General features: G+C 37.0%; 2 protein-coding genes across 2 annotated transcripts; both read right to left on the bottom strand.

Moving 5' to 3' along the window:
* Positions 1 to 3,776: 3,776 nt before the first annotated feature.
* On the bottom strand, positions 3,777 to 6,562 carry LOC104106237 (pentatricopeptide repeat-containing protein At5g14080). The gene is made up of 2 exons (XM_009614735.4): positions 4,841 to 6,562; positions 3,777 to 4,268 (listed from the first exon to the last, which is right to left on the bottom strand). The coding sequence occupies exons 1-2, from the start codon at positions 6,495 to 6,497 to the stop codon at positions 3,970 to 3,972; spliced, it is 1,956 nt and encodes a 651-aa protein (XP_009613030.1). The 5' UTR covers positions 6,498 to 6,562; the 3' UTR covers positions 3,777 to 3,969.
* Positions 6,563 to 6,963: 401 nt separating this feature from the next.
* On the bottom strand, positions 6,964 to 10,524 carry LOC104106236 (ACT domain-containing protein ACR6). Its single transcript, XM_009614734.4, has 7 exons — positions 10,216 to 10,524; positions 9,829 to 9,874; positions 9,597 to 9,711; positions 9,441 to 9,508; positions 8,144 to 8,752; positions 7,835 to 7,939; positions 6,964 to 7,745 (listed from the first exon to the last, which is right to left on the bottom strand). Exons 1-7 carry the CDS (start codon positions 10,260 to 10,262, stop codon positions 7,404 to 7,406), a joined length of 1,332 nt encoding a protein of 443 aa, XP_009613029.1. The 5' UTR covers positions 10,263 to 10,524; the 3' UTR covers positions 6,964 to 7,403.
* Between the last annotated feature and the right edge of the window lie 5,605 nt (positions 10,525 to 16,129).

Genomic DNA, 16,129 nt, shown 5'->3' with positions numbered 1-16,129 from the left:
CATGCTTATTTAATTTATGTGACTTAATTGTTACTCTACATTTAGCATACTAATTATTAAAATGCCTATTTTCTCCTTAATTTCCACAATTAATTGCTACTTGTCATCACTTATTTCTAAATAAATCATAATTATTATATGCTTGCTGTCTTATAATTTTATATTAATTGTTGTATTTATTGGAGTAATTTATTTTATAAGAATTGGTAAATTATATTATTGGAGGAACGAGTTGCACGCCGCAACAGAAATGGAAGTGAATATATTAGAGGAGCGGGTTGCACGCCGCAATAGAATTGATTGAAATGAATATATTGAAAGAGCGGGTTACACGCCGCAGCAGAATTGATTGAAAATATATATTGAGGATCGAGTTGTACGTCGCAACAAGATTAAATAAAAATGAATATATTTGTGGGTTCAGGTTGCACGCAGCAATAGAATTGAATATGAATATATTGGAGGAGCGGGTTGTACGACGCAACAGAATTGATTGAAAATATATATTGAGGATCGAGTTGCACGCCGCAACAGGATTAAATAAAAATGAATATATTGTGGGTTCGGGTTACATGCCGCTATGGAATTGAATATGAATATATAGTAGGATCGGGTTGCACGCCGCAACGGAAACTGATTGAAATAATAATTGGTTAAGACTGCTGAGTTGGCTTCAGCTGTTGAAACGAGTTACCTGTTTTATTTCTAGTATTGTTGTTATTTATTATTATTAAGTACAGGTTAATGTAAGTGACCTGCCTTAGCCTCGTCACTACTTCGTCGAGGTTAGGCTCGACACTTACTGGGTATATAGGGTCGGTTGTACTCATACTATACTCTGCACTTCTTGTGTATATACCGGAGTTGGTCCCAGTGGCGTACAATAGATTTGCTCGGATTCAGCTATTCGCAGGAGACATGAGGTATAATTGCATGACATTCGCAGTTCTGACGTCCCCTTCCACTTTTTCGTAGTTGTGTATTTCTTTCAGGCGACTTCATTTTCATTCAGACCTTTATTTGTATTATTTTAGTACCTCGTGCACTTGTGACACCAGTTCTGGGAGAGTATTTAGACATCGCTATTATTATGGATTATTCACTTTTATTTCAGACTTTATTTTCGCATTTGTTTCTTTGTTATTAATTAATTTAAAATTTATTTAAAAATGGCTAATATTATTCTAACGTTGGCTTGCCTATCAAGTGAAATGTTAGGCGTCATCACGGTCCTGAAGGTAAAAATTTTGGGTAGTGACATATCGTCACTTTCAAGCTTAGATAAAGAAAGAGAGAATTATGGTTGGTTAACAGCTAATGTAAAATTAGTCAATCTATGATGATTTATCACAATACAAAATATGTTACCGTGTTGCGAAACACACTACAGTGTTGTAACAAACAAAAGTGTATTTTAAAAAGATTAAAGAGTTAATACCCTAAAATCCCTTAAACTATCAAGTTTTTGTCAGTTTTCTACTTGAACTATTCAGTGTCCCCAAAATTCCTTTGAACTATATTGCCCTTCATATTAAAACCCTTTAATTGCATTCTAAGAGGTGCGTCTAATACACGCTCCTAACTGTCTAAAAAACGTACCATGTAGCACTACATGTGGATATTTAACTCAGACTAAAACCCGCCTAAACTATCGTTTTTTATCAGTTACCTACTTAAACTATGTGGTATCCCTAAAATACCCCTGAACTATATTCTCCTATATATTAAAACCCCATATTGGAATTTTAAAGGTACGTCTGTCTATCTATATTAACTTATGGATGATACAATTTTTTTTATATAGTTTACTCATGATGTATTACTCTCGAATGATTGATTAATTCTAAGAGTTTTGGCTATATCTAATGTACTGTGTTAATTTTAGGTTTAATGGTGAATGTGCTTTATGTTAGACTCCAATTGATAACTCCTTATTTATATTCACTTTGTAGCACAATTAAAGTATAAATAATAGCATATAGTGTTGTATTTCTTAAAAGTCATCTTATATTACATAAAAAAGATTATACAAAATAAAATTTCACAAATAAAAAATCAATTGCCCAGCAATTACATTCTCTAATTCCAGATTACATAAAGAAGGTTCAAGAGATTCAACTTTATTCTTTATAAGGTGTTGAGTTTAATAAGAAGATTTAAATTGGTATTCTTTAAACAATATGTGTAAGACATGAAAGAAGACTTAAGTAAGAAAGAGAATAAATAATTTCATTGGAAACAAGAGAGTGAGAAATTTTTCCAAATGAAACCCATACGGAGAACTGAGGAAAAAAAGTTAAAAAATGAAGAAGAAGGTGAAAAAATAAGGAAGAATGGTGAAAAATGAGGAAGAAAGATGGATATAACTGAAATAAAGAGAATATTTATTAAAAAAAAATTGAAAGAGGGTTAGGTTAATTAGCAAATAATTTTGAGTTAATACCCTAAAAACCTCCTAAATTATCTGGTGTCCCCAAAACCCCCCAAAACTATATTTTCCTTCATATTGAAACACCCTCGTTATATTTTTGGTAAACCGTGTGTAATAATTTGCTATTGCGCGCGTGATGACTGAAAAATCTATCAAAAAGTTCCCACCTGACAGCATGTAACGACTAATTAAACCTTTCTTCCTCATTTATTCACTTTCTTCCTCTTTTTTTCACCATTTCCCCCCATTTTTTCTCCTTTCTTCTTCATTTCTTCATCCGGTTCCATCTGAAATTCTCCCTCTTTTGTTATTACTGGATCTTCTTTTTATCTTTCTCATTTTATTCTTTTTCTTCAAAGTAACTCGAAGTTTTACCAATAATCTTTACTCAGCCATAACTCCAATGAACCCTAGATTTTTCGGCAAACCCTAGTTTTTAATCCCCAATCTTGAACAAAAACAAAATAAGACTGAGCAATCGAGGGTTATTGGGGGGAAATCAAGGTTACAACGAAGCTTAATGGAGCAAATCGCTACTGAGAGGTGCAGTATCCATCATTAGAAGAGAGGAGAGAAAAGGGGAATTGACGGAAACAATTTTATCCTACCCCTCTTTTTTTGTTTCTAACTGGGTGAATATTTATCACTCTAATAATACTTGATTATTATTTAAAAAATTAATTAAGTCAATTTTTAGATTAAGCTAATTAACCCCACATGTATGTGGATTGCCACATGGCAAATGTTTTTGAAAATTTGGAGCGTGTAACACACAAACTATCAGAAATATAGCGACGGTGTTTTAATATAAAGGAGAATATAGTTTAAGGGGTTTTTGGAGACACCGGATAGTTTAAGCATGAAATTGACAAAAACGTGATAATTTAGAAGAGGAAAGGGGGTTAGGCTAATTAACCATTATTTTCTGTTAGGTGGGCCATTTTGATGGCTTTTTTCAGCTACCACGCGCTCCCAAGCGAGTATCTACACATGTTATGCCAGGTCAGCGACAAGGGGTTTTTAATACGAGCGGCAATATAATTCGGGGGGTTTTGGGGGATACCGAATAGTTTAAGTAGGAAACCGACAAAAATGTAATAGTTTAAGGAGGTTTTAGGGTATTATCTCATGATTAAAAGTGGTAGAACATAAAATAACTCATTAAAGCGTTACCATAAATATTCTGAAAGATTTATAAATGGTCGAAACACTTTAGTTAGTGGTTATAGAGGACTAGAATTGATGTTGAGCAAATCACAAATGGTCCCTCATACGTGATAGGAAAGCAGTTAGCTAACTTACGAGCAATTCAAAAATTATTATGTTCCGCAAAAGAGAGCAAAAATAAGAAAGGAAAGCCTTTTAAATTGACCTTGTTATTACCCAAAAAAAAGAAAAGATTCTCTATGTATTACACTATTACTTTGTTCTCGGTTCTGTATTCTCATGTGTATATTGATGTGTCCGCTGCCTCGTCCATTAATTATATGGTGAAGACCAATGTATAGAGCATTCTGAATGTACAAACATGTGGTATGTCATCTGTAAGCCATTTCTTTCCCCAAGTCATTAGTAGAATTGAGACGGTTTTCTTGCATCACTTGAAATAACTTGAAAATTGGATCTGGTTTTGAAGTAGATGAGATTGATGCCAATATTTCATTGCTCAATGCCTGATACGTCGAAGGAGATTTGCCTTGAATCCACTTCAAATGTTCAACAGCCAAACTTATTTCTCCAGCATCGGCTAAAAATTTAAGAAAAATCAGATGGGAGTCTAAAAATGCAACATCAGTGCTTTGGCCACGAAGTAACTCCATTGCAGGAAGCAAATAACCTGCAATTATAGGATAACACTTGAATTAGAACAGATTCATCTTGTTTTCTTGGTATATATGTGTATTAAAACTACTTTTCCAGTTAATATATAATCATAAGGGTTGCCATTATCACACGAGTTTAACTTCAATACACTAATAACTATGGTAACCGTCCATAAAAATGGGACCAGTTTAGTAACCTGAAAAAATAATAAGTTAGTGTGTACGCAGATCTTACCCCTACTGGTAAAGGTAAAGAACTTGTTTCCGATAGACCCTCGGTCCAAGAAAAGGTGAAAAAGAGAAAAGAAGAAAAGAAAGAAGAAAGAAAAAGAAAGAAGAAGAAGAAGAAGAAGAAGAAAAGATAAGAAAAAAGTAGCACCAAACAGTAACAACAGGAAAATAAGATAGTTGAAGCGAACGAAACAACAGGGTGTAAATAAAGCTTAAGGATATAAAAATACAAAAGTGCTACTAATACTAGTAGTAAGGAAAGGGGAAACTCTCGATTACCTACTAACCTTCTACCCTAATTCTCGACCTGACAGTGTCAATAACTTAAATCTTTATAAAAGATGCCGAGTCATACCTTCCTTGCAGAGGCTGAGGATGAATGTACACAAGATGGAACGTGCAACGGTTGGATCCTGCATAGCACATTTGTTGAAGACTTCAAGAGCCATTTTGAGATTTGCTTGACAAAGCCCTTTAAGGACTGAATTGTATGTAATAGCCTCAGGTACTACTCCTTTCTCTGTCATGTCATTGAAAAGCCTACAAGCATCTTCAATTTCACCTTCTTCTGAACACTTCTGAATAAGAATATTGTACGTCTCTAAATTACCAGGGCACCCATTTGTGAACATCTCATCCCACAACCGTTTAGCTGGTCGTAGTAGATCTTCTCGACAGCAAGCTTCTAGCAGGAGATTGTAAGATTGTATATCAGGAACTGCACCTTTCCTTCTCATGTCACGAAGAACCTCGTAAGCTTCTCTAACTTTACCAGCCTTGCACAAAAATGAAACCATAATATTATAGCTCTGTGTATCAGTAAAATAGTTTATAGCGGACAACTTTTGAAATACTTCTAGCAATTCATCAATCTTTCCATGCTTACAAAGGTTTGCACTTAAACTCGTCACAGTAACAAGATTAGGCTCCGTTTCTCTACCCAGCATGAAGTTAAAAAAGAAGATGGCGAGTCCAGGATCAATAGCTGATACCGATCCTATCAAAGCATTGAGCAGATCATCATCCATTGGAAAGTTCCCAGATGCAATTACTTTGCCCAACTCTTTAGCTTCGGAAATCAGCCTCTCTGAAAACAAATCAAAGATGAACACTTTATAATCGTTATTCCTCGGAGCCACTCCTAGTTTTCTCTTCTTCTTCAAAACCAACTCTTTGTCAACTACGTTTCGCATATTCCCCAACGCTTCAGCAACAACGCTATAAGCAATAAAATCAGATTTACATTCCCTTATCCTCAATTCATCAAAAGCAGAAACAGCTTCTGCTATCCTAGACCGCGAGCACAACCCATGGACGACTAAAACAGCAACAACGGATCCATTAATCCCAGAAAAGTCAATCTTCCTGACCTCATCTAACAAACTCAAACTCTTTTCCAACCCATTAAATCTACAGAATCTCCACAAAAACACACCAAAGCCAAGAGTATTCAATCGAACACCTCTGCGATTCATTTCGTCGAACACCTGGAAAGCACATTTATAGTTCCCTTCCGATGACAGAGCAGCAAGAAGTGAATTACAAGTTTGGGATCCAATCTCTGATGCCAAAGAAGGAACCTCACTGAAAATGGAAAATGCTAAGTGGGATTTCTTACCAATGATCTGAGAAGCAATGACAGAACGATAAAGCGAAGGATGAAGGCGGATTTTCTGGGCTTTTACCTGCTTAAAGAGCTTATCAAGGGTATTGAACTGACGGGAAATGCAAAGAGACTTGAGAATGGAATGGTAAGTAGAGGAGTCGTGGGAGAATCCAGGTTGCTGAGAAGCCCAGTTGAAGAAACCAAGAGCAAGGGAATGGTGGTGGACAAGGAAAGGGTCGATGACTCGGGCGACGAGTGTCGGACTGAGAGATTCCCGACATCCGAGGCTGTACAACGTTTGCTCCAATGCTGAAGTCCATGTTTGGCTTGGGCTACTTTGCTTTGATCCGTGGATGAGAGCCCGGCTTATTACACTTGCCAACTCCCCCACTGATCGTTTCATCATTTTATACGGTCTGTTTTCTGTGTGCCCAAACGCTTGACCCTTCTGTTTTAGGATCAGAGTATTTCAGTATTTATATTTGTTAGCTACTACTAGACTATATTATTAATTGTGTTTTTATTTTGAACTTTTCAATTAAATGAAGGAAAGCTTTTTCCTTTTTAAAGACCAAAGGCAACTGTAAAATAGCTAAATAATCATTACGTCATTAATACTACAATATAATCTTTTGCATGCTGCTACAAAGTAAAACCAATAACAGACGCAGAAGAGTAATCTTGTTGCGGCTAAGTTCACGCTCGTGAGTACGACAGGGGAAGCCAATAAGCCATAACAGCTCCCAAGCGTTAGTTGAAAACATTGGTAAAAAATTATAAGGAGCACAATGATACTTGTAGAAAAGAATAGATAAAGTATTACTGCATTAGCACAGCAGACTATAGGAAAAAAGAAACGTCAGGAAAAGGAATGACTCAGGAAACCAAATGGCTTTTAGCCAAGGCAAATTTTCATTTGATCTAAACCCATTGCCAAAATACCACACTAAGCTCTTATACGTATATTTTATTTTCTCCACAGTATAAGTATCTGTACAAGTTATCATTTTCTGCTTTATAGTTTGGTTCTCTTTCCTTCTCAGAGTGAATACTGTACAAAGTATATAGTATGTATATATGCACCTATACAATACCCATGTATATACAGAGACCCCTTGGCTATATCTGCTATCTGTATCAGTATTCTTGGTACTACATCACTATCTACATGGTCTGTTTAATGGTCACTATTTACATAAAACTAACATGTCTTCACCAATGGGTAGGATATCTATTTACACTTCCTATTTGTTATCCGACATCTCCATTCTGACATATCTACAAAGTTTTCCATTCTTCTACGGGCAGCCACTTAAGTGTAGTATTTCATCAGCTTCAGATTTTGGAGGGTGCTAACTTTGAAGAGATTCCCCAAGAGGTAGCTGATTGTTCCTTCTTCAGGTAGCTTTGTTGAATGACAAGGATTCCACTTAACATGCAGCATATTTTGTCCAACTTGCTCACAAATTGAGTCGACTGTCTTTTGGTCAACTGGATTCCCGGTCACATCTGTGACATAAAAGATATCCTTTGCCTTCCCACCTTCTGTCGAGATTTCAGCTCTTTTAACGCACAAACTATTCTCCCTGAATATCCTAGTGATATCTGATAGTAGTCCTAACCGATCTTCTGCACACAATTCTAGCTCCAGACCCTGCAGAAAGCTAGCACATATTAGTGGGCTCGTGCTAGAGAAAGCTTTACAAACTTAAAATCTTCTTGTCTCAGAATCAGTTGCTTTACCACAGAGGCTCTTCTCTCAATAGCTGCTTCAAGGCACTGTATCACACGTTCTCGCTCAGCCTCCGAGCTTATTGGAAGCCCGTCAACATGTCGAATGTAGAATTCCTGCAGCAGGCCAAATTAAGGTTGACATTGGACACAAATTTTCAGAGCAACAGAGATATAAGAATTGACTTAAAGCTAAAATGCCATCCCATTAACACATATAAAACCAAAACTAATCTGCTACTTCAACTGTAACTATGCTTTTTTTGAATCAGTACCGCTAGAAAGACCATCAATTACTGTCCAGATAGAAACTAACATTACCTGATAAGCTTCCTTCTTCCCTGTGTGAACAACTCCATGAAAGACCACATACTGCATGTCAGTTAAAGTGCAGACTATATCAAACAACAGCTTAGGTCGATCCCTTGACCTCATAGTGATCACAGTGTAATCCTTTTCGCTACAATCATAAACATTTATACAAGGGCCGGACTTCAAATCCTCAACTTTGCCTTGCTCTGTTCTTCTAACCTTTACATAGTCCCTATCAGCAAACATTATCTGGTGTAATCTTCTCTCCCGGTGCGTAAATCCCGGAGGTGATAGTGTCATCTTTGCAGTCTTCAAATCATTGTTACACTTGAGAACGTTGTGAAGTAGCTTCTTGATTGTAGCAAGACGTTTTGGGTCTTCAATTGCACAACCTGTAATGTTATCGACTACATGAACCACAGCTGCAGCCCTAGCATTATGTGTCCAGATTGCAGCATTCACCACATTACAGCTAAGGTCAGCAAGAACTGCGCACACTTCAGACAATAAACCAGGTCTATCAGTCCCACTTAGTTCGATGGACGTGTGCTCTTCAGAAGGCATCAAGCCGACAGTTCCCCTCAAAGAGGGTAGCAGAACTTCATCATTTTCAAGAGTCTGTGTAAAAGAAAATTGGAAGAATTTAGGGTGCACGCGCAACTTCAAGTAAAGTGAGGAAACAAAAGAAATCAACATAATCATTTGCATTTACGATTCTTGTTGTTTACAGCCTATTTATTTTTAATATTTTTTGGGCCAAAAGACAAACTTTAAGGGCACGTTTGCTTACAGGTATAAACAAAAACAATCATGGTATAAAAATTCATATAAATTTATACAACATTTGGTTGAATTATAAAATCATGCATTACATTTTTTTTTTTAGTTAATACAGTTATGCAGAGTCTAACACCGGTAGCCAAACGTTGTATGACTAATAGGGGTACAAGTTTTATGGGATCTATGTATTATTTTATATGGAATAGAAGGTGGAATAAGTAATACATGTATTAGCAATGCGTGGTAAGAACATAGAAAACAGAAATACCCTTATAATTGATATATCCAGAAATAACAAACCCCATATAATTTATTCACCGTATAATAGTTCATGCGTAATTTATTCTCCGTCTACGGTCTAACAATCCTGTGTTATTTATTCTCCACATAACAATCCATGCATTTCATTATATAACTAAGCCATCAAACAAATGACCTAAAGGATCAAGCTAGCTTTGCTGATAAACCATAGTACAATACTGCGATGAAGCTTGTCCAAGGAATAAGAGGCCCTTAATATGAATACCTTTTGAATATAGTTGATAATTTCTTCATCTCTAACTTTATTTCCATCTCGATCAGTCACATTAAAAACTGAAGAAATAATATATAGAGAATAGTTAGTGGAAAGTCAATTTCCGAATGGAATTCCTTGATCTTCAAGTAAATAAGCAGAGCTTACCATCCATAAACCATCCCCCATCAGAGGAAATGTATGCTTTAGTGATAACAAGGTTCAAATCTGTCAGAACCTGTACAACTTGAAGAAGAATCCCATGCTTGTTGACACTGTCAACCTGCCCAAATTTGAGCATAACATAAATATTTTAAGCACCAAAGTGAAATCTTTTACTAGCTGATTGGATGCCTAGACTGACAGAGAGAAACAGAAAAGATGGTTTTTTAGGGCATGCCTGTATAATGGTTGCATCCTCGCAAGAGTCGTTGTCAATTACCACTCTGTAACAAGAAGAACAAAGGTTAAGGAGAAAAAAAAAAGGGATTTTCCGTCATAAACCCTAATTAAATAAACCACTCGATCAGTTCTCGAGTGGAAAAGCAATTCTTGGACAGGGGAGGGGAAGGAAAAACTTGACAAGAAGAAGACCAAGGAAAATAATCAAAACAAGTCACTCCTAACAACAGAAGAAAAGCTCAGATAGTAATCAAATTTTACTTTCGGCTATCCCGAAAGAAAAATAGCGGCTGTGCTGGGCTGGTAAGTGAATAGATGATCTGGGTCGGACACTGAGTCAAAGGAAAAAAATGGAGACCCTAGGTCGAAAGAGAGAAGGAAGTACCTGGGAGGATTCATCCTCCGAATAAGCTTGGCATACTCGTCATCCATGTCTATGAAGATGGTCTCAGAAGAAGAATTTGGTTAATAAGCAGAAGGAGAAGAATAGTGAGGCTGAAGAAGATAAGAACAGAATGAAGAAAGGGTTAAAAATAGAATAAGTCTCCAATGTCCCTGGAACCTAGGCAAAGGCTGATGATATTTAGAGTAAAGTGACGCTTTAAGGAGTGGAAAAGGCACCAATTTGGAATGGGGATTATGAAACAGCACGCCGCACCACTATTTGACACTTGACATTACATTACATATTGCAGAATTTAGCGCCTCCTTTTCTTTTTTCCAAGGCGGGTGACTACCGCCCACCATTTGGGACGCTTTTCTTTTAAGGAAAAGGTCTAAATTTAGTTGGACTGTTTATTTTATTATTAATTTTTTAATCTAATATTATTCTGTTGTTAGAAATAAAATTAGTTTTATACTTAGTTCTTAATTGAACTCCAATCTGACGGTAACTTTTTTAAGAAGTATTTTGAACATGTAAGCTAGTACTTTATTAATGGCAAAGAATATAATAAGATAATTTGGTAACAATGAGGATATGAACCAAAAGCATAATGGGTAACAAAATTGAACAGTTTCAAATAGTATGTGAATAAAATTGAATTTTTTTCTTTTTAAAAAAATTTGACACGTAGCATGGTTGACCACAAAGCCACTTTGTATTTTAGACTTCTAGGTATTGAGCAATCTCATCGTATGATATGCGATTTATGCCATTAATCATGATTATTATTTTTTAATTTCTTCCCAATTTGACTAATATTACTTTTATCCCTTAACTGTTTAAATCAAAGTGATAATTGCATTTTAGCCCTTATAATGCTAAAAGGTGAAAATGAAATAAAAATAGAAATAAATACTCCAATAAGGTAAAAAATATATATAATACTTTCTATATTGATAATAATTACTAACAATTCAGACTTAAACTTCTTATCTGATTGTAAATAACATAATTTTTTTTCTTAAAATTTTGTGTTTATTCACAATATATTCACATTAAATAAATCAAAGAGAGTAATAAATACTATACGGTCAACTTAGTTCGGGGAATGGGGTGGCTTTGGCGGCATTTCCCGCGTGACCCACTTGTTTTCAGGCCATGTTCTTCAAATGCTTAGCTCTCTCCCTCACCCTCCAAGTCTAACAGAGTTCGGCGGAAATGGATTTTTTTCGCCAAGTCAATGACTGAGGTTAGGCCTAAATCTTCTTTATAATCTAGCCATGCAATTTTCAACTTTCCTTCCTAATATAGACCCGTTTCTTATTCCTGATACGTATATTTTTACGACGTGTTCTCCAAATTATTCTTTTCCAAATTCTATATCAATTTCTACCCATTTTTACTGATCTGCGGAGGATTGGATGGAGAATGAATACATGTGATCACGCCCAACTCTAGTCCTAAAAAGGATAAGCGGTCACTGCAAATATAATCCGGTCTAAAAATTCGGAGTCGAATCCCACAGAGAACTAAGGCTTCGCTATAATTGTTAAGTATCACTAAGAAGACAAGTTCGAACAAGTTATGAATATAAAGATTCTTATGTTAAACTAATTAACTAACAAATTAAAGTAGTGAATTAACAACTAGAGATACTAGGGGTTGGAGAAAATATTAAGGAGGTCTAGAGTTATGATTTCCCCAATTGTCGGAATCATTTCCGCTACGTCTTCTATAATTTTGCCTAAGTATTCTCTACCGATCGTGAGTACTTCGGGTGTCATAATTCTCTCTCGAGCAACCATACCACAATTTACTAGACATATTCTTTCGAACTACGCTAGCTGACACTAACTCATCGTTCACTACGATCGCACCAAGGTTTCGTTATCTCTAATCCCGCCTTTAAACCCTCCGTATTGATCTCTCACATACGTTATGAGTGATGTTGTTCAACGACTACCTAAATATGTACTCTCTCTCGAGAAATATACACACTAAATAGGCACAGTCAATTGATGATCATTCAATCAACAACAATAAACACGTAGTTGAACAACTAGAGAAATTCAACTACTCAATTATATAAAAACGTAATAAGAATTCATCCTACAAAAGGTTGGATCAAACCTAGATAACAAATTAGCTATTCATAATAGTATGCAAAAGTACAATACTAGAATTCATAACCAATAATAGAAATAGGAAGAAGGAAGTGAAAAACTCATAGAAGAATTCTTCGCCTTACTCCTAGCGTGTTCTTACCTCCTTAAGTCGAATCATTTCTTCAAAAACGTCTTCTTTAGGTCGAATTTGCTCTAAAAACGTCTTCCCCAAGTCTTAGACATGTTTAGGGAGTATTTATAGGTTAGGTTTGAAGTTCTTGAGTCCAAATCCGGCGGGCCGCATAGTGATCACATACACAAATAGATGTTTGCCCGTATTAGACACCGATTATGCAACCGATATGTGGTCCGCATATCGATTATGCGATTGCAGACCTTGTTACAGGAGAAACTCTAGCGAATTTTTTGGAAATTTAGGGAGTTAGTCAAATTTGGGGCTTCTGGTGTGTGGTATGGAAACTGAGTCGTAAAATATGCGAATAAGAGATTTTTACCCTCATTTGAGGACGAATGGTCCTAAGTGGGGGAGAATGTAAGGCCCCATAAAATTTTTGCAAAAGAAAATAATATTTCGTGGTGCCGAATTGGTTTTACGTGTTGAGTACCGCGGCTCGGACTTTTTGGGTTGAACAATGCACCGGAAAGTAAAGGAAAATTTTTGGCATAAAAACGCATTTCTGCGGTCCATTATGCGACCGCATAATCACTCTGCGGGCCGCATAATGGTCGCAGAAGTGAGGCAGGAGGGGGTCAGTCTGGAAGCAATTATGCGGTTGACTATGCGAACACATAACTGTTCTGCGGTGCATTATGCGACCGCAGAACAGTTATGCGGGTCGCATAGTGATCGCAGACACAAATAGATGTTTACCCATGTTGGACACCGATTATGCGACCGATATGCGGTCCGCATATCGATTATGCGATCGCATATGCGATCACAGACCTTGTTACAAGGGAAACTCTAGCGAAATTTTTGGAAATTTAGGGAATTAGTCAAATTTGGGACTTCTGGTGTGTGGTATGGAAACTGAGTTGCAAAAGATGCGAATATGAGATTTTTACCTTCATTCGAGGACGAATGATCCTAAGTGGGGGAGAATGTAAGGCCTCGTAAAATTTTTACAAAATAAAATAATGTTTCGTGGTGCCGAATTGGTTTTACGTGTTGAGTATCGCGGCTCAGACTTTTTAGGTTGAACAATGCACCGAAAAGTAAAGAAAAAATTTTGGCAGAAAAATGCGTTTCTGTGGTCCATTATGCGACCGCAGAATCACTCTGCGGGCCACATAATGGCCGCAGAAGTGAGGCAGGAGAGGGTTAGTCTGGAAGCAATTATGCGATCGACTATGCGACCGCATAGTGACCGCAGACACAAATAGATGTTTGCCCGTGTTGGACACCGATTATGCGATCGATATGCGATCCGCATATCGATTATACGATTGCATAAGCGATCGCAGACCTTATTACAAGGGAAACCCTGGCGAAAATTTAGGAAATTTAGGGAGTTAGTCAAATTTGAGGCTTATGGTGTGTGGTATGGAAATTGAGTTGCAAAAGATGCGAATAAGAGATTTTTACCCTCATTCGAGAACGAATGATCCTAAGTGGGGGAGAATGTATGGCCCCGTAAAAATTTTATAAAATAAAATAATGTTTCGTAGTGCCGAATTGGTTTTACGTGTTGAGTACCGCGGCTCGGACATTTTGGATTGAACAATGTACCCAAAAGTAAAGGAAAATTTTTGGCAGAAAAATGCGTTTCTGCGGTCTGTTATGCGACCGCAGAATCACTCTGCGGGTCGCATAATGGCCACAGAAGTGAGGCAGGAGAGGGTGAGTCTGGAAGCAATTATGCGGTCGACTATGCGAACGCATAATTGTTCTGCGGTGTATTATGCGACTGTAGAACAGTTATGCGGGCCGCATAGTGACCACAGACACAAATAGATGTTTGCCTGTGTTGGACACCGATTATGCGACCGATATGTGGTCCGCATATCGATTATGCGATCGCAGATCTTGTTACAGGAGAAACTCTGGCGAAATTTTTAAAAATTTAGGGAGTTAGTCAAATTTGGGGCTTCTGGTATGTGGTATGAAAACTGAGTTGGAAAATATGTGAATAAGATATTTTTACCCTCATTCGAGGACAAATGATCCTAAGTGGGGGAGAATGTAAGGCCCCGTAAAATTTTTACAAAAAAAAATAATGTTTCGTGGTGCCGAATTGGTTTTACGTGTTGAGTACTGCCGCTCGGACTTTTTGGGTTGAACAATGCACCGGAAAGTAAAGGAAAATTTTTGGCAGAAAAACGTATTTCTGCGGTCCATTATGCAACCTCATAATCACTCTGCGGGACGCATAATGGTCGCAGAAGTGAGGCAGGAAAGTGTCAGTCTGGAAACAATTATGCGGTCGACTATGCGATCGTATAGTGACCGCAGACACAAACAGATGTTTGCCCGTGTTGGATTCCGATTATGCAACCGATATGCGGTCCACATATCGATTATGCGATCGCAGACCTTGTTTCGAAGCTCATTTTTGGGTTTTTAAAACCCGACCCTACTTCGTTAAATACACTCTCTGGGCTATTTTTGAGCTATAATATGATATTTTAGAGTGAGAAGGTGTTCTTCAATACTTGTTTTTCAATTCTTGCCCAAGTTTTGGAAGATTAAGAAGGGAAACTCACCAGGTCTTCATCCTACAGGTAAGATTCTACACCCTAACCCTCAATTTTGAATTTTGTCTAGAAATAGATAATTAGCAAGATAATTTTTGTGCAAGAGAGTTGTTTATTTTACATGCATGTGATATCAAGGGGTGTAAGAAGATTGTTGAACTAAGCATGGTAAAGATTAGGTTGTGGGATGATGGAATCCTCCATAAAAAGAAACTTGAAAGCTAATGCACACCTAGTGTTTGATAAAATGATCAAATGAGCTAGAACCATGATCATCTTCCTAATTTTGGTTCAATTTGTTATATTTCTAAAATAGATTGAAGTTTATAAGAATTCTGGAATATTTAGAGTGTAAGGAAGCTCAAGTGAGGTATATTGGCTAAACCCTTCTTTAAGAATTGGAATTCTCATTATCCTTGTAAGTTCCAAGATATTGATTTCAAACCGAATATTCCGATAAGTTTTGTGATAAAGATATATGTTCAATTAGTGTTTCAAATGCTCTCATCATATTGCATTATAAATTGAGGATGTGTTCCAAATTATGGATTGTGTATCCATATGTTATAATTTCAAGTCGTAATTTATGTGAAAGTTATAATGCTAAGTTGTGTAGAGATTGTGATTGTGATACACCTCCACCCGCATATATTGGGGTGAGGCGGCATGACCGCTTTGTGTAGGGATTATGGTATTGTGGGACTGCACCTCCACCCGCATACATTGGGGTGAGACGGTACGACCGCTTTGTGTATAGTTTTGGTATTGTTGTGGCACCACCACCCATATATATATATATATATATATATATATATATATATATATATATATATATATATATATATATATTGGGGTGAGGCGTCATAACCGCTTTGTGTTGGTATTCTTATCGTTGATGCATTTCCCCCCGCATACATTGGGGTGAGGCGGCATAGCCGCTTTGAGTAGGTTTTTGGTACTGTGGTTATACATCCATCCACATACATTGGGGTGAGGCGGCGGGGCCGCTTGAATAGAGTTGTGGCATTGTACTTACACCTCTACCTGCATACATTGGGTGAGGCGGCGGGGCCGCTTTGTGTGAAGATGGTTAC

The sequence above is a fragment of the Nicotiana tomentosiformis genome, chromosome 2 (genome assembly GCF_000390325.3).
Source record: "Nicotiana tomentosiformis chromosome 2, ASM39032v3, whole genome shotgun sequence".
Classification (NCBI taxonomy): Eukaryota; Viridiplantae; Streptophyta; class Magnoliopsida; order Solanales; family Solanaceae; genus Nicotiana; species Nicotiana tomentosiformis.
This window is presented reverse-complemented; position numbering and strand designations above follow the sequence as displayed.